Here is a 19857-nt window from a genome sequence, read left to right on the forward strand (position 1 = left end):
ATGAATCTCTGATTATTTATGCTTATGAGTAGTGTCCAGCGTTAAGACAAAAGGATCTTTTATGTGCATTATATTCGATCTGCATGGTGAATTTCTATACATTGATAGTCATAGTTTTCGTCTCTTTATAGACTAGTTATTGTTCATTATAATAGCTGTCTGATAAGCATTGATCTAGACGGGTAAGACTAAAACAAAAACAAGATAATTCAAAAGTAACTAGTTTATTATATACAACACAGCAAAATATCTACACACTACAATTCAAAACATTCAGATTGGAAAACTGGGGACACACAACTGTTCTGCAATTACAACTAAAATATGAGTCACCCCCCTTAAAAAACAAGTTGTATCATGGGGGATGAAAAACCGAGTACATTTTATAAAAAATATCCCCCCCTTTAATAGTAACAATTCTCTAGGGGGATGAAATACAAAAGAACATTTTTTACGAAGTTATCCCCCTTTGTTAATAATACATACAACCTTAAAAAACTTGGGGGGATGAGATACAAAAATTTTCAACAACTTGTAACGAATTGGCCAAATACAGATGCAGAGCAGATGTAGCCCCCAAGTTCCTGTTCAAACCCTTGTCAGTACAAAATTATCGAGTTGAACAGAGTGTTGTGTCTGTCTGAACCAGTTGAATTTGAGCATCTTTGATAATGTTAGGGGATGTATGTATGTATCTAACATAACAATCTGATGACCATCGACCTAGAGTTTGAATCAGATGGTCTTCAAGACGGGCTTCATGAGCAGATGTTGCTGCCCCAATTCTGAAGGAATGACCATTATAACTATTACTAGTTAAACCTAATTTTTCTAAAAGACATTTGATGTGCTTTATGAAAAATTGTCTAGGTAAAGGTTTTCTGTCTTCAATTACAAAAAAAGCTTCAGTGTTCGCTGAAAGTAAAGACTGCCTTAAATTGTAATATTTACAAATAGAAAGCACTGGACATACAGAAAAACCTGTTTTATAAAAAGGAATTGTAATACCTTGCCTGAAGGGGTCAGTTTTAGACTTCTTAAGTGTAATAAAAACAGATTCAGTGCTGATCTGAACATCATTTAAGCATAGATGGCTCTCTGAGTCAAACTGCTTTAACACTGTAAATTCACCACACCTAAGAATACCAAAAAATGCTGCAACACAAGCAGCTTCTAACATGATACTATTAAAATAACCAAAAACAGACATTTTTAATAAATTGCACATCTGTGATAATATGGGCATGGTTATAGGTAAACGAACACGTTTACTAATAGACCCTTGTTTCTTTTTAATGCCCACTAAAATTGCTTTTAAACGCTCCAGTGGTTTTCCATCTTTGAGCATGGGGTTGAAACCACCTTGCTTTAGGTAAAAGAATCTTATCCCACACAAATAAAGTTTGATTGTTGAATGTTTAATTTGTTTATGTTCGTCACAAAACGCTGCAAAACGCATAAGAAGCCTTTCTGTCACGGTCGGAAGACTTCCATCATCCCATGTTGTGCCCTGCAGTAAAAGGAACTTTGTGTACGTGTCCATACCAGCTTTGTAGGCCGTTAGGGTGGCACGGGATAAAGCATGCATCCAGAGGTTTTCTACTGCGCAGTCCAAAGAATCTGGGATAGTGGTGGACAAGGTGTTGGCTGTTCTTCTGCATTCGGCGCCAGTTGTCAGAATTTCTTTATCTGAAAACGAGATAAAGCATCGGCTATAGAGTTTTTAACACCAGGAACATGTTCACTATAGACAGAAAAATTGTTTATTGCAGCACACATAGTTAAGCGTCTCATTAATTTCATGATGAAAGGTTCTTTGGATCGACCTTTTTTTAATAATGCACACTGTAGCCATGTTGTCACAGTTAAAAAGGATCTTTTTACTAGACCACTGATTTCCCCATAGAACTGCTGCGACCACTATGGGATACAGTTCTAGGAAAGCCATAGAAGCTGAGTAGTTCTTGATTGTGGGTAATTCTTGGGGCCACTTGTCATAAAACCATTTATTGGAGAAAAAACCTCCAAAACCTATTGATGATGAGGCGTCAGTAAACAAACAAATTTGAGAAGCTGATGTCAGTTTGTTTCATAGAAAAGGTTAATCCCATTCCAATTAGTCAAGAATTCCAGCCACATTGTCAGATCAGCTTTACATTCTTTGTTAAGGTGAACATGATGGTAACTTTCTTTTACGGTCGACATTAAATTGTACAAATAAGTAACAAATGCTCTTCCTGGCAAGATAACGCGACTTGCAAAGTTCAAGTGTCCTAGAAGTTGTTCAAGCTCTTTTCTTGTACAAGAAGGTTTTTTGAGTATTGTTTTAATAAAGTCAATAATTCTTTCTAGCTTGTCTTTTGGCAAACGAGCTTGCATGTTGACTGTGTCTAATATCACTCCGAGGTATTCCAATTCACATGTAGGGCCTACGGTTTTTTTAGATGATAAAGGAATATTTAACTTGTTAAATATTAAAGTTAATAAAGCCATAGTTCTTTCCCCACAAAAATCTGGTGTGTCTATGGTCAGAAAGTCGTCAAGCAAATGAAAAATTACATTGATGTTGTAATTGTGTTTTGCAATCCAGCAGATACTTTGAGATAACATGTTGAAAAGTTTGGGACTAGAACGACAACCAAATGGTAAGCGAACATAATTGTAGTATTTGTTTTCCCATTTGAAACAAAAGAGATGCCACTGTGGCGGAGTAACTGTTTGAAAGCATCAGAAATGTCAACTTTACAGCAAATGCTGTACTGGCCAAATTCTTGTATAACCTGAATTGCATCATCTAATTTGATGTAGGACAACGAACACATATCTTTATCCATAAGATCATTAACACTGAGATGCTCGTCTTGGTTATGCGGTGAGGAGAGGTCAAGAATAAGTCTCTTTTTTCCTGAATATTTATGAGTGGCTATTTTAATAGGACTGACTCTGTAAACGGGAAATGGAGGTTGATCGAACGGACCATTACAAAGCCTTTGACAATTTCATCTTTGATCCGCTTTCTGACTGTTTCTGGATCTCTCCTAGCAGATAATGCATTTTTACATTCAAATGAAACGAGATCGGACTCAGAAACTAGCATATCGAAACCATATTGAATACTGTCTCACAGCAATGTTGAAAATTCTTTATCCGGATGATTTTTTAATTCTAGTCTCAGCTGATTATGGTTAATTGGAGTAGAAGCTAGTCATGATTGATTTTCAGTACCAGTAGCAGGTTTGGTATTCTGTTGTTTTGATTTAAGATTTGGAGACTTATTTTTTGAAGGACACTGATTTCTGCCATGATTTTTTGACTTGCATTGTTTACACACATGGACGTATTTACAGTAAGGCTTAGTACAACCCTGCACCCAACTGAAGTTATTGCAAACTTGTTGGCCGTTGTAGTACACAATTTCGCGTCCAAGGGTATCTGCTTTACCTGTACCCGTGTGAAACTGGGATTTAGATGGACACATGTTGGTAGAATGCATAGTTGAGTAACACTTCGCACAAGAGTTAACACGGGAACCTGCACATATTTTCTGTCTCAACTCAATATCGCCCTTAGACCAGTCGATTTTGACATTGTGTTGAATAAGCATAGTAGCACATTTTGCGGAGAACATTTTGTGGTACTCATATAATTTTTGTGGCCAGATATTAGCTGTTTCGACAACATGTGCAAGGTACAAATCTAACTCCTCTGCCCTTGAAGGGAATGCTGAACACATAATTCTTTTATATCTGCCGAAAGCAACTATAAACTCCTCTAAAGAAAGGGTTCTTTGTAATCTTTCATCTTTTTCTTGAGTTTTCTTTTTAGCAGGTGTTTCATAATTTGGAATGAGTAGAGTGTTTAAATTCACGTCTTTACCAGCTACTATCTGTTGCCGATCTTCTGGTGAAATGATATCGATGTCTGAGATCGATGATGCTGGTACCTCGAATGATGGCCTTGACATTTGGCTTGCGTCACTGCTGGTACGTACTGGGTACAACATGGAGGGGAACGCATTGACCTGAGTTTGACATGCTGCCATAGCCGAGTGCAAGCTAAAGTTTGATGAAGGCTCGCTTTTTTGCGTCATCACTTGCAGTAAAGTTTGCTGGCAAAGTTGAAGCGTATTTATCAGTGCGCTTTCTAATTTGTGATTATTGCCGAGGCCTTCCGAAGTACTCTGGGCGGAAGTTGTCTGTGTGCGAGGTAGGGTTTCCGACGTCGAGGTGCCCTGGGCGGAAGTTAACTGCAATGTATCATTGCAAGGTGGGGATTGAGTAGACGGTTGCACCACCGTCATAGAATCCCGGTTTTGACTAGTGGAACTTTGAGAAACAGATTCTGTATTTAAAACAGAGTTTGTACTAGCGACACTAGCGGATGTGTCATTGTTTTTCTGCGTACTTGTGTTGACACTATTTTCTTCGAACAGAGCGTGGGAACTATTTTCCGCTGAGAAGGATTGTCTCTCTTTGTTGTCTTCGTATAATTTTCTTAACTGGCTGTTATTCAGACGAATAGAAATGTTAATTCCTAAGTCTTTCAACGCCGTTTTTAATTGTGCGTTAGTCCAGTTTGCTGGATTAGTAACGTCTATCGTGTTCTTAGACCTGCGCCTTGACGCCATGGCGAAGGAATGGAAGTATCCAGTTACAAAATCACAGATTCTTGTCAAAAACAACACAGATCCACACAATGAATACACAAGAATAATCACATCCAGTAGTAAAAGTTTCTACATGATGAGGCAAGGGAAAAAACGGCATCAGATGACTTGAAATCAAAAATGTAAAAAAAAAAAAATGATTTTTGGAAACCCGCACCAGCAATGAATTCGATATAAGCAATGACGTCACGAAAAGATGCTAAAGTGAGGCTGGGTTATGAAACAAAATGAGGGTAAAGAGGCTCTAAAGGGGGAAAAATTATGCTAAGACAAAATAAATTTGATACGACAAAAAAGTGAAATGTGAAAACAAAAATAACTTCTATAAACATAAATTATATACATAATTCTTATTTAATTTGCGATCTCATTCTAAATATGAGAATTAAATAACTGAAATGTACATTTATGTTGTTTAATTTTTATTTTTATGAAAATTATAAATCAATTGTTGTGTTTTGTTTTTTTTTTTTTTCATTTTATTTTTGTGGGTGAGGGTGGGGGTGAGGCATTTTTACAATTAGTCTGCATTTTATAGACTTCATCTAAACTGTGAGTTTGAGTTTTTTTTTTCCCTAAAGGATGTGCATCATTATTTTTGTTTTAAGATCAAATTTAAAATGCAAAATGATGAGATATTAGATGTCACATTTTTAAAACTTCATTTGATGAATTAATACATTTTGTTTAAAATAAGTAGCAATAACATGCAAGTTTTAGAGTTATTTGACAACTCACTATATACTTGCTTTTTAAAATTGCACATTGTTGTTTAATTTTTTCTTTTACAGCTATGAATATTGTCTCAAATTTTTTATGTTTTTTTCTGTGTTCTACATTTATTGATATGTTTTTTAACGGTGTCCAACTTGTCAAGTAACTGAAAAGATTAATTAAAATTCTTTTAAAAATCAGGATCATGTCTTTTTTTTATTATTATCATTAAACAATGAAATTATGTATGCTTTTGATGCATTATGTACACTTAAAATTCATGCACCAGCAGATATAGAAGAGCAATTTTCATTAGAAATAAGCAGTAAAGATAAAGAGATTATTCAATTAAAAATAGTTTGAAAACATGTTGAAAACAAATTTTGGAGTATGCATGTTATCAAATAGGAAAAAGTATTATGAGTATTGTTATTTTTAAAGTTAAAAAATTATATCACGGAGTGGCAATTGCATTATCGATTTATATTGAATAAACGTTATTTGCAATTGCTTGACATTTATTTTCCGTTCCGCTTTCCGTTCCGTTTTCCGTTCCGCGTTTTAGCAACACCCCTGATATTACTGTAACAGTACTATATACAATGTTGATGTCAAATTTGATGCATTGCTGATGCCTTTAGTTTCAATAAACATGACTGTTTAATTGGTGTTACATTTTGTTCCGTATGTGTAACGTAGTACAATTCTCAACTAAGGTTGGATTTTCAGTAAGGTGTGACATTCTTGATATTACATAATAAGCTTCTGAAATTTACAGACCTTTTATTTACAGACCTTTTATTTACCGTTGAAATATAAATGGGATAGAAATTTGGCCAAATATCAATTAGTGTAACAAATATCCAGTTACAAGGTCTCATACACCAAAGAGGTGGGGCTAAAGATTGATTTCTTAACCAATGAGAATCTATTTGCAATTCGACAGACGCTAATTATGTAGCGCCGAGAATGCCATGCCTTACTGAAAGTCCAAGGTTAAATGAGAATTTTATTGAAGTGAATCGTATTCAACAATGAATTTTAAAGAATTTAAATGATAATTGACTGGTATATACCCCCTCTGATGGTGTCTGTTTAAGTAACACAATTTTGTTGCAGTTTTCTCAGCAACTGATCATACTGCAGATGCTTGAAATTTTAGCACATTCCTTAATGAAGCATGTCGTATGGCGCAATTAAGTATTGTTCAAATCTGATGGTAACTTCCTGCTTATCTGTGCCTCTGTCTGTACCATACATAAAATTTTTTTAGCAGTTTTCTCAGAAACACTCTTTGCCAAGGCATGCCATATGGTGAGAATCATTTTTAGCTCATCTGAGCCGAAGGCTCAAGTGAGCTTTTCTGATCACATTTTGTCCGGCGTCCATCTAGCTGTCTGTCTGTAAACTTTTCACATTTTCTACTTCTTCTCAAGAACCGCTGGGCCAATTTCATCCAAACTTGCCACAAAGCATCCTTGGGTGAAGGGGATTCAAGTTTGTTCAAATGAAGGGCCACACCCTCATTCAAGGGGAGATAATTGAGAATTAGTGAAAATTTGGTGGTACTGGGTATGTTTTAAAAATCTTCTTCTCAACAACCACTAGCTGTGCCAGGGAAATGAAACTTATGGGGAAACATCCTCAGGTGGTGTAGATTTAAGTTTGTTCAAATCATAACCCCCGGGGGTAGGGCGAGGCCACAATGGCCGACTAAAGTTTTATATAGAAATATATAGGAAAATTCTTTAAAAATCTTCTTCTCAAGAACAGCAAAGTCATAATTGCTCATATTTATATGGAAGCATCCCCAGGTAGTGTAGATTCAAGTTTGTTCAAATCATGACCCCTGGGGGTAGGGCGGGCCAAACTTTTGGATTTAAACTTTTCAGTAGTATTGTAAACCAATTTCTACTTTTCCTAGCCACAATGCTCGGGTGAGTGATGTGGCCCATGGGCCTCTTGTTGTTCAAACCCATTGTAAACTTCCTGTTTATTATTGCATCTGTCTATACCAACACAACAAATTTTCGTCTCATTTTTTAGCAACAACTCATTGCGGATGCTTGAAATTAACTCTTTGAGGATGCATACCACATGGTTCGATTCCTTTTTAGCTCGCCTGAGCCAAAGGTTCAAGTCAGCTTTTCTGATCAAAATTCGTCCGTTGTCTGTCGTCGTTGTCGTATACATTTCACATTTTCATCTTCTGACGAACCACTGGGCCAATTTCAATCAAACTTGCCACAAAGTATTCTTGGGTGAGGTGGATTAAAGTTTCTGCAAAAGAAAGGTCTGCACACCTTCTTCCAAGGACAGATAATTATTAATTAGTGAAAATTCATTGCATCTTTTAAAAATCTTCTATAAACAACTGGGCCGGGAAAGGTATACCGTATATCCGGGTTTTTTTCCGCGTGTTGAAAATTTTGCAAGAAAAGGGTAGATTAGTACAGTTTTATTTCGGTGGGCCACAATGGCTGATCAAAGTTTTTTTTATAGGAATATATAGGAAAAATCTTTAAAAATCTTCTTCTTAAGAACCACTGGGTCAGGAAAGATGAAACTTATGTGAAATCATCTTCAGGTAGTGTAAATTCAAGTTTGTTCAAATCCTCACCCCCAGGGGTAGGGAAGGGGCGGGGGCAGAATGGCTTATCAAAGTTCTAAGTAGGACAAGATAGGGAAATCTTTTAAAATCGTCTTTTCAAGTACTTCAAAGCCATGATTAGTGACATTTATGTGGAATCATCCTCAGGTAGTGTAGATTCTAGTTTGTTCAAAATGTTCTCAAGAATAGCAAAGCCAGGATTAGTAATACTAGTATTTATATGGAAGCATTTTCGGGTAGTGTAGAATTAAATTTGTACAAATCATAACCCCCAATGGTAGGGTGGGACCACAATGGTGGATCAAATTTTTACATAGAAAAATAAAGGAAAAAAATCTCAAGAACAGAAAAGCTATGTTTAGTCATATTGACATTTAAGCATCCTCATGTATTGAAGATTTAAATTTATTCAAATCATGGCCCTTTGGGGTACGGAGGGAAACAATGTGGAATCAAATTCAAATTATTATTAAGTTATATATAGGAAGAAAATGTTAAAAGTAATCTTTTTATCAAGAACAACAAAGTCATATGCTGTTATTAATATGAAGGCAATCTCAAATAGTATTAAAATTCAAGCCCCCCCCCCCCCTCCTGATTTGTGCTTTTTCCTAGCGGATTTGCTCAGGTGAGCGGTGTGGCCCCTGGGCCTCTTGTTTTTTTATCTTATGATAATGTTTAATTTTCATACACTTATTATAAATCAAAAGCGGCTAAGGGTAAGGATAACAATTTTATACGTATAGTAATTTTAATCGGGCGATTGTGGTCGGTGTCAACCCTTTCCTGTCTCAAACAAGCTGACAGCAATTGTTCTTTCAGCAACAGGACCGGCTAAGCAGTGCCCTGATCAAAGCATAATTCATCTGTGTAATGCCCGTGACAAAACTATTAGGAGTCCAATTTATTTTGCATATGATCTTTGACCTTGACATTTGACCTTAACAAAACTTTAATCTTGGCCAAAGCTTTACACCTGATGAGACAGGTCTTTTACATCTTCATGTGAAAAGATTTGACAAATGAACTTTGCCATAGACAACGTTTACTGCATCCCATTTAAAAATTACAGACATTGCATATCACTCCCCTGCAGCAAAACTGCACTTTGGTTTTCTGCTTGACAAAATGTCATTATTCAGAATTTCAGAATTTGTAGAGTTTGTAGAATGCATCTATTTTGGCACTTTTGTTCTACTGTCATAAACCTTGACATCGAACATAAATGAAATTTGAATTTTGTGTTGGTCGATCTACTTTTATGAGGATTTCTACCATTGCACAATTTATGCATTAATTATGAAGAGATGTTTATGTTCAGATTTTCTGTGGAACAAAGGAACAACATGATGGAATTTTATGATTTCTTTCCATTGATGAAATAGATGAATCAATATACATATTGACTGAAATTTTCAATGTTAAAATATTTCCACATTAATAAACAATCTCTGTCAATCGATATAAAGTTCAATGTCCTTTGCTTCCTCCTTAAAAGGATTCAACTACAAAATAAAAAAAAAGTATGTTATAATGACAACATAAAATGATAACTTTAGATTAATAAATTTTAATCTTAAAATAATCATTATAGTTCATTATACAATTCGACCAGGCGTTCTCTACAAGATGTTAACGTTGTAACTGAACACATCCAAAGACACCCTTAAAAGTAATTGGATTTCATTTTGATAATGCAAAAAATGTTGGACACCCTGTAGAAAATAAGGTACTTCGACCCCGCAAGAGGGAAAATCCTTAATATGGCTTTTCAGGCTATGTAATAAGTATACACACTCTTCTGATAGGTGAATGATCATTGCTGATGGACAAAAAGTACACAAACCCTAGGTGATACACAGACCCTTGGTGATACACAGACCCTATGTGATACACAGACCCAAAGTGATACATAGACCCTAGGTAATGCATAGATACTAGTTGTTCCATAGACCCTGGGTGATACATAGATCCTAGGTGTTCCATAGACCCTAGTGATACATAGACCCTAGGAGAAAACCCTTGGTGGTACACAGATCCTTGGTGATACAAAGACCCTAGGTGACACACAAACCATTGTGATACACAGACCCTAGGTGATACACACAGACCCAAGGTGATACATAGACCTTAGTTGATACATTAACCCTTGGTGATACATAGACCCTTGGTGATACACAGACACTTGGTGATACACAGACCCAAGGTGATACATAGACCTTATGTGACACATAGACCCTAGGTGATACATAGACCCTTGGTGATACACAGACCCTCGGTGATACATAGACGTACCCTTGCTAATACAGAGACCCTTGGTGATACATAGACCCCTTGGTGACAAATAGACCCTAGGTGATACAAACAAGCACTTGGTGATAAACATAACCTTTGTGATACAGTCCCTTGGTGATACATACACCGTTGGTAAAACACAGGGCATTAGTAATATACATACTTTTTATGATACATAGACCCTTGGTGACAAAGACCCTGCGTAGTACATAGACCCTGCGTGATACACAGACGTGATACACAAGAGTCATAGACCCTTGTTGATACCGAGACCCTTGACAACGACCCTCTGCGATGCACATACTCTTGGTTATATTAAAAATCAAACCCTTGCAAATACACATAGACTCTTTCTGATACACCATTGTTAATATAGTGAAAAGTGATCAATATACAGAGACTGGTAATAAGTAAGTAGACCCTGGTACGTGACAGGTAATACCTACCCTAGATATAAATATACAAACCTTGATGATTTGCAATAATAGCGGTAATTACTCTAGTGATGGGTATATAGAACCTGTAGAGTGGTATAGAGAACCTGGTAATGGTGAATAAAGATCCTGGTGATGGGTATATAGACCCTGGTGATTGGTAATACAGACCCTGGTGATGGGTATATAGACCCTGGTGATAGATAATACAGACCCTGGTGATGGGTATATAGACCCTGGTGATGGGTAATACAGACCCTGGTGATGGGTATATATACCCTGGTGATGGGTATATAGACCCTGGTGATGGGTATATAGACCCTGGTGATGGGTATACAGACCCTGGTGATGGGTATACAAACTCTGGTGATGGGTAATAAAGACCCTGGTGATGGGTATACAGACCCTGGTGATGGGTATATAGACCCTGGTGATGGGTATACAAACCCTGGTGATGGGTATACAAACCCTGGTGATGGGTATATAGATCATGGTGATGGGTATATAGACCCTGGTGATGGGTAATACAGACCCTGGTGATAGGTATACAGATCCTGGTGATGGGTATACAGACCCTGGTGATGGGTATACAAACCCTGGTGATGGGTATATAGATCCTGGTGATGGGTATATAGATCCTGGTGATGGGTATATAGACCCTGGTGATGGGTAATACAAACCCTGGTGATAGGTATACAGATCCTGGTGATGGGTATATAGACCCTGGCGATGGGTATACAGACCCTGGTGATGGGTATATAGACCCTGGTGATGGGTATACAAACCCTAGTGATGGGTATATAGATCCTGGTGATGGGTATACAAACCCTGGTGATGGGTAATACAGACCCTGGAGATGGGTAATACAGACCCAAGTGAGGGGTAATACAGACCCTGGTGATAGGTATACAGACCCTGGTGATGGGTAATACAGACCCTAGTGATGGGTAATACAGACCCTTGTGATGGGTATATAGACCCTGGTGATGGATAATACAGACCCTGGTGATAGGTATACAGACCCTGGTGATGGATAACAGAGACCTTGGTGATGGGTATATAGACCCTGATGATGGGTATATAAACCCTGGTGATGGGAAACAAACCCTTGTGATAGATTATTTAGACCCTGGTGATGGGTATATAGACCCTGGTGATGGGTATACAAACCCTGGTGATGGGTATACAGACCCTGGTGATGGGTAATACAGACCCTGGTGATGGGTATATAGACCCTGGTGACAGATAATATAGACCCTGGTGATGGGTATATAAACCCTGGTGATAGATAATATGGACCCTGGTGATAGGTATACAATCCCTGGTGATAAATAATACAGACCCTGGTGATGGGTATATACATGGGTATACAAACCCTGGTGATAGGTATACAATCCCTGGTGATAAATAATACAGACCCTGGTGATGGGTATACAATCCCTGGTGATAGATAATATGGACCCTGGTGATGGGTATATAGACCTTTGTGATGGGTATACAAACCCTGGCAATACATAAACAGAACCTGTCTATAACAAAAATAGTATGCCCTTACCAAAGTAAAATTATTGCAGCAAAATTTGCTGCTATATTGCTGCAACATTGCGGCAACACATTTTTGTCACCAGAAACAAGCTTTTTGGGTTAGTGAAATATCACCGCTAGCGGCAACAACTTCTGGTGACATTCTGGCAATAACTGCCAGAAAAAATGAAATATCACCGCTAGCAGCAACAACTTCCGGTGACATTCTGGCAATACTGCCAGAAAAAAACTTTCTGGCAACATCTAGGATTACTCATGAGCCATTTGTTGAGCATTCTCAGTCATTTACTTCCTCTTTTTTAATAAAGTGGAGGGAATTCAAAGGCAAGCAATTTGTTTTGCTTCATTACTGACTTGTATCAAGTTGATTAGAGTTGTTAATTGTGTACAGTGGGATTAGTCAAGACGAGTAGTAAGACAGCATGGTGTGGAATGACTAGAAAAAAGAATTTAAGCAGAATTATAGGAATGTGTACTCTGTTTCCATATCATCAGACTTGGTGAGTCAAAACCAATATTCTTTTTGAGATGAATGATTCAATGGAGATAAAATTGGAAAAATTATATGCGTTTCAATTAGTGCTTGTGATGCATGCATACTAGACTTGTATGTCTATATATCCTAGAGTAGCAGGAAAAGATGAATTAAAGCATGTTATTTGAAAATTAATGCAGAGTTGCTGGACATTTTCACAGTGGCATATTAATATTGTTTCTATAAACATTTTTTATGCGCCCATCTCGATAGATCGGGAGTACATATTGTTTTTGTCCTGTCTGTTTGTTTGTAAACTTTAACCTTCACCATTACTTTTGAACCAATGAGAGATAAAGATTTCATATTTGGTAAGTCTACTCCACTAATTAAGTTCTTTCAAATGACATCAAGGTCAATGACCTTGTGACCTTGACCTTGACCTGTATGCTAAAATAGCTTTTTCGAATATTCATCATAACTTAAAATTAATGAAAGATAGAGACTTTATATTTAGTATGCATAATTCACTAATTAAGCTTTTTCAAAAGACACCTGAAGGTCAATGACCTTGAGACCTTGGCTGTGACCCATATCCTTAAAATAGATTTTTTGAATCTTGGACATAAATCTTGAGCCATAAAAGATAGAGAACTTGTATTACGTATGCACCCTTCATTAATTAAGCTCTTTCAAATAACACCAAGGTCAATGACCTTGGGACCTTGACTATGACCATATACTTAAAATAGATTTTTTGAAACTTCGACATAACTTTTGAGTCATAAAAGATGGAGAATTCATATTTGGTATGCACCCTTCACTAATTAAACTCTTTCAAGTAACACCAAGGTCAATGACAATATGACTTTACTGTGACCCATATGCTAAAAATAGCCATTTTGATCCTCTGCCATAAATTTTGAACTATAAGAGATAGAGACTTCATATTTAGTATGCATACTCCACTAATTAAGTTCTTTCAAATGACACCAAGATCAATGACCTTATGACCATGACTGTGACCCATATGCTATAAATAGCTTTTTCAAACTTTATTGCCACCAGGCGCACAGTGTTTCACAAACATATCTTGATTTTCATTATGATGATCAACATAATTTTCTATCTGTTCAAAGAATAGCAGAAGTAGCTATTTCTTATTGACCCTGTGGCTTGCTATTGTTTGTTATATTCCTCAGCACAGTTTGTTAATTGTTAGATTGATAGATCATTATTTCTATTGAATACCAACTTATATCTAACTTACATACGAAAAACGATATTGCCGCAATATTGCGGCAATAATGCCGGAAGATGTTGCCAGAAGATCAATATTATGGTCATGATTTGCAGCAATATTGCCGCAACCCCTTTCTGGCAATATTGCCGCAAAACTAATTAACATACGAAAAACGATATAGCCGCAATATTGCGGCAATAATGCCGAAAGATGTTGCCAGAAGATCAATATTTTGGTCATGATTTGCAGCAATATTGCCGCAACCCCTTTCTGGCAATATTGCCGCAAAACTAATTAACATACGAAAAACGTTATAGCCGCAATATTGCGGCAATAATGCCGGAAGATGTCGCCAGAAGATCAATATTTTGGTCATGATTTGCAGCAATATTGCCGCAACCCCTTTCTGGCAATATTGCCGCAAAACTAATTAACATACGAAAAACGTTATAGCCGCAATATTGCGGCAATAATGCCGGAAGATGTTGCCAGAAGATCAATATTTTGGTCATGATTTGCAGCAATATTGCCGCAACCCCTTTCTGGCAATATTGCCGCAAAACTAATTAACATACGAAAAACGTTATAGCCGCAATATTGCGGCAATAATGCCGGAAGATGTTGCCAGAAGATCAATATTTTGGTCATGATTTGCAGCAATATTGCCGCAACCCCTTTCTGGCAATATTGCCGCAAAACTAATTTACATACGAAAAACGATATAACCGCAATATTGCGGCAATGTATTGCCAGAATGTTGCTGCAATATTGCGGCAATAAAGCCAGAAGATGTTGCCAGAAGGTCAATATTTTGGTAAGGGTGAATAGATAAATAAATAAAACAAAAAATTAATAAATAAGTAAATAACAAAATAAATAAAAAGATAATTTAAATAATAAATGAATTAATTAATTGACTAATTTTTAAAGAATAATTATAAAAAGGAATGAATATTATAAATAAATAAATAAATTATCTATTAGTAAATCAAACATTTACTTAATTATTAGAAATATTAAATAAACCATAATTAATTAATTAATAGAAGATTTCATTACTCATTAGAATAATTAATTAATGAAAAAAAAAGAATGTATTCATAAAGAAACAAACTAATAAATTTCCTAATGAATAAATAAGTTAAGTATCTTATTAATAATTATTACAATTAAAAAAATAAATGAATGAATGAATAAAAGATTAAATGAACAAATAAAAACTAATTGCAAAGTTAATAGCAAACTTATTAATTCTTCTGCTTTGTAAAATAGAAATTATTGAATTATGCATAAATTTCTGCATCTGAGAATAGCACTACTAGTTTTCGTTACATATTCCGAGTTTCCTCCCTTCTGTTTTCCGATCTCAATTATGTAAATTTGCTGCGCGCATGCGCTCTGCCTTGTTATAGAGGCTGCTCGAGATCCAAAAAAAGTAACACATTTAAGGTTGAGTTCGTGTGTCAACTATAGTCTAGTAAGGAAGTTTCTAAAGCGCATGTCTAGTTGACTAAAGCACTCGAACGAAGCTTAGTTTGGTGTATTAGTTTAAAAATGGCCGTATGCAACAGGTCAAACATCGAACTTTTAGCAATTTTTGAATTATTCTTTGATGAGTATGAAGAGGAAATTTACTTCTTTGAACACTTATGCTACAACAAATTGTTTCGTCTTTTAACTCGTACATCAAGAGACAGTGTGCCGAAAATCAATAACTACATGGAAGTGGTGGACCAAATGAGTACAGTAGAAAATATCGACGATTTCAAATTTCATTACAGAATGTGTAAACAGACTTTTGAAGTTATATTGGCAGAAATTGCGCTTGATCTAATACATTACAACACCGGTGGTAATGTACCTATTTCACCTGACAGACAACTACTGGTTTTTCTTAATTATGTTGGAAATCAGCATTCCATGAGAAATTGTGCACACTTTTTCGGAATGTCCAAGGCCACTGTTCATGATATTATAAACCGTGTAATCAATTCATTGCTGAAACTGCGTACACGTGTAAGTACATGTACTAAAATTTATTTTACATAGGCACTGAAGCCTTTTCTTTAAAAAAAAAGTTTGGATTCGGTTCTTTCCCGTGTATTGAAAAAAATCTTTTTTATTGAAAAAAGTGTAGGGGCTAACTTGGATCTTTTAAAATTGTAATACTGGTATATCGACATATCACATGTGATTGATGTCGGATTATTTTAACAGAATTATGGGTATAATATACAAATATCTCTTGTTTTTAGATAATTCGTTGGCCGTCACCGGACAGACAGAGAGAAATTGGAAGAGACGTTCATGAAAAGTATGGTATTCCCGGAGTAGTAGCTAGGCTTTTTAGACGGTGTCGCATAATATTCGTTCCGGGTGTTTCGCGTTCCGGCCGGAACCTTAAAATCATAATATTGGTTCCGGATTTTACTGTAATATAGGTTCCGGCCTTGAGTTCAATCTTTGAATCGCGGTATCTGTCCAGATTTCATTCCACATTGAGTCATGGAAGTAGTGGGTTTTTTTTCTTGTGGTTTAAGCATGACGCAGCGACATTCTACATGTATTTTCGTGCGTCGCACAATGTTTTGTTCTTACCAATTTTAAAAAATAGATGCATAAATAGCCTGATGATACTCTTTCTGATACATGTATATGACTTTGGTCGCATTATAAGGCTTTGTTTATCTTATGTATACAAATCGGTTATCTACAACTCAATTCCTTTTGTTTATTTAGTGCATGCCAGGTGTGAATCTCTCGCTTCAATGCACGCAAACCCGTAAAGACAGGTAAAGAGCATGGTTAGGAGATAAACAATTTAAGACCGGGATTACGAAAGACTAACATTTAAAGAAACACAATGTCAAAGAATTAATTAATTGATAATTTTTTTTATTTCAGAATTCGATAAAAGTAGAAAACAAATATTGATAATTATATTTTACGGAATTAAATTCTCTGTTTAAATGATATTACACGTGTTGACATTTCACCAAGTCGAGGCTCAAACACGGCTTCCATATTCCTCATAATTAAAGATTTTTTTTCATAATTAGGTATTATTGATGAAATGGCATGATAATATGGTTTATATTCCATTTGAAATATGTATATGATTCACTGTTGAAGAATGTTACGTATATGGTTTATTTTCTTCTAAATTAATCTTCATACTACATGTAGGTACAGTACAGTGCTTCGGAGAAAAATATTAAATAAATACATGAAGGTTAAAAAAAATGCACATTTACACAGGTACATGTAGGTTAAAGGTAAACTGCAATAATGTTCATGTAGCTGCGCTACGTGTTTTAAAAATCTCACCCCTTCTCCAATTTAAAAGAAAATGGAGATTGTATTTCAACAGCCCCACAAAATGAAAAGTTGTTTATCAATATTCCAACATTTTGTTATGGGGAAGTTTCAATTATAACAGTTGCAAAAATGTAAAAGTTTTATTTAATTTTTAATTATTAATTTGCAAAACATGGAATAGAGTTCTATCTAATTTTTATTTTTTCTGGAGCATCACTGTTGTAGAAAAGAAGAAAATTACGTAGCAGGATCATGGCATATTGTAGATGCTTGTTTGCACAAATCGTGGCAATTGAAGGTAAGACGGGACCACAATTTATAGGGAATAAAATTATATTTTTTAATTAAAATATTATACATGCAGAACAAAATGGATCCGTAGAACCAACTGGGATAGCGGAAACAAGTGTCTAAAGGGGGAGGGGGTGATTTTTGGGAAAACAGAAGCTAACATGGAAATACAAGTGTAAAGAAAGAATGTTTTAAAATGTTCTCATTAATACCCAAGGTCATGCAAACATGATTTATAAAACAAGCTAATTCAGAGAATCTATGTCCCCCGCATTACGGAAAAGAAGAGCATGCACGAACCGAAGGGGGGGGGTTAAGACGGGTGTGTGTTTGGGAGTTATGGTATGACATTTCATTGCAAAATCGTAAACGCTTCTTGAGATATCGTCCATGGCCAGAAATGAAAGTTTTACACCCAGAAAGAATATACAAATACAGGTATATGAATTAACGATGTTGACCTTTGAAATTTTGACCTCAAAACCAATAGTTTAGAGACCTTCCTCATAAATAGGACATAGGGAGTTGTGGTATAAAATTCCACTCAAAGGCTTCTCTCCATATATATCGCGTGGAAACGAAAATGTTAAAAATAATTTATGAATTCATTACCTTGACCTTTGACCTCAAAATCTTTAGGGCTTTCTTTAGGCCATAGGAGGTTTTTAAAATTTCTTTCCTATAGTTCAAAGGTTTTTTGTCTGTATACCTGTATTTCGGGCTGTCTGTCTGTCTTTTCCAATCTTTGACTATGATAACTCAGAATGGAACCCAAATTATGGTCATATTTCTGGTTGACTGTTACTGAGAGTTATTTTAAAAATCTTTTGCTATTTTGAAGTTCCTCTTCCACTTTGTGTCGAAGATAAGTTAGCCCGGAACCAAAATTATGATCATATTTAACGTTCCGCGTTGCAATTACTGAAAGATATTTCATATCTATTTGCTACTTAGTTGTTCCATTTCGAGCTTTTGACGAAGCTAAGTTAGCCCGGAACCAAAAATTATGCTCATAATAAACGTTCCGGGTTGCAATTACTGAAAGATATTTCATATATTTCTGCTACTTAGTTGTTTGTTTTCCAGTTTTTGACGAAGCTAAGTTAGCCCGGAACCAAAATTATGCCCATAATAAACGTTCCGGGTTGCAATTACTGAAAGATATTTCATATCTATTTGCTACTTAGTTGTTACATTTCCAGCTTTTGACGAAGCTAAGTTAGCCCGGAACCAAAAATTATGCTCGTAATAAACGTTCCGGGTTGCAATTACTGAAGATATTTCATATATTTTAACTTCTTAGTTGTTTCTTTTCCATTTTGTTATGAAGCTAAGTTAGCCCGGAACCAAAAATTATGCCCATAATAAACGTTCCGGGTTGCAATTACTGAAAGAAATTTTATATGTTTTTGCTACTTAGTTGTTTGTTTTCCATTTTGTTACGAAGCTAAGTTAGCCCGGAACCAAAAATTATGCCCATAATAAACGTTCCGGGTTGCAATTACTGAAAGATATTTCATATATTTTAGCTACTTAGTTGTTTGTTTTCCAGTTTTTGACGAAGCTAAGTTAGCCCGGAACCAAAAATTATGCCCATAATAAACGTTCCGGGTTGCAATTACTGAAAGATATTTCATATATTTTTGCTACTTAGTTGTTTCTTTTCCATTTTGTTACGAAGCTAAGTTAGCCCGGAACCAAAAATTATAGTCGTAATAAACGTTCCGGGTTGCACTTACTGAAAGATATTTCATATATTTTTGCTACTTAGTTGTTTGTTTTCCAGTTTTTGACGAAGCTAAGTTAGCCCGGAACCAAAATTATGCCCATAATAAACGTTCCGGGTTGCAATTACTGAAAGATATCTCATATATATCTATTTGCTACTTAGTTGTTACATTTCCAGCTTTTGACGAAGCTAAGTTAGCCCGGAACCAAAAATTATGGTCGTAATAAACGTTCCGGGTTGCAATTACTGAAAGATATTTCATATATTTCTGCTACTTAGTTGTTTGTTTTCCAGTTTTTGATGAAGCTAAGTTAGCCCGGAACCAAAAATTATGCCCATAATAAACGTTCCGGGTTGCAATTACTGAAAGATATTTCATATATTTTAGCTACTTAGTTGTTTGTTTTCCAGTTTTTGACGAAGCTAAGTTAGCCCGGAACCAAAAATTATGCTCATAATAAACGTTCCGGGTTGCAATTACTGAAAAATATTTCATATATTTTAGCTACTTAGTTGTTTCTTTTCCATTTTGTTAC

The 19857-nt window shown here is 35.8% G+C and overlaps 1 protein-coding gene across 1 annotated transcript; it reads left to right on the plus strand.

Moving 5' to 3' along the window:
- Positions 1-15440: 15440 nt before the first annotated feature.
- LOC134230253 (uncharacterized) lies at positions 15441-17771 on the plus strand. The gene is made up of 3 exons (XM_062712022.1): positions 15441-15999; positions 16239-16336; positions 17666-17771. The coding sequence occupies exons 1-3, from the start codon at positions 15538-15540 to the stop codon at positions 17769-17771; spliced, it is 666 nt and encodes a 221-aa protein (XP_062568006.1). The 5' UTR covers positions 15441-15537.
- Positions 17772-19857: the final 2086 nt, after the last annotated feature.

This window comes from Saccostrea cucullata, unplaced genomic scaffold, assembly GCF_032062105.1.
Source record: "Saccostrea cucullata isolate Sc308-1 unplaced genomic scaffold, CSIRO_AGI_Scuc_v1 ctg4664, whole genome shotgun sequence".
In the NCBI taxonomy this organism is placed as follows: Eukaryota; Metazoa; Mollusca; class Bivalvia; order Ostreida; family Ostreidae; genus Saccostrea; species Saccostrea cuccullata.

Bases quoted from the DNA above. Each gene is read 5' to 3' on its own strand.
- LOC134230253 (XM_062712022.1), top strand. From the start codon at position 15,538: ATGGCCGTATGCAACAGGTCAAACATCGAACTTTTAGCAATTTTTGAA. The intron at 16,000-16,238 runs GTAAGTACATGT...TCTTGTTTTTAG, and splicing joins TGCTGAAACTGCGTACACGT to ATAATTCGTTGGCCGTCACC. The intron at 16,337-17,665 runs GTGTCGCATAAT...TTATACATGCAG, and splicing joins GTAGCTAGGCTTTTTAGACG to AACAAAATGGATCCGTAGAA.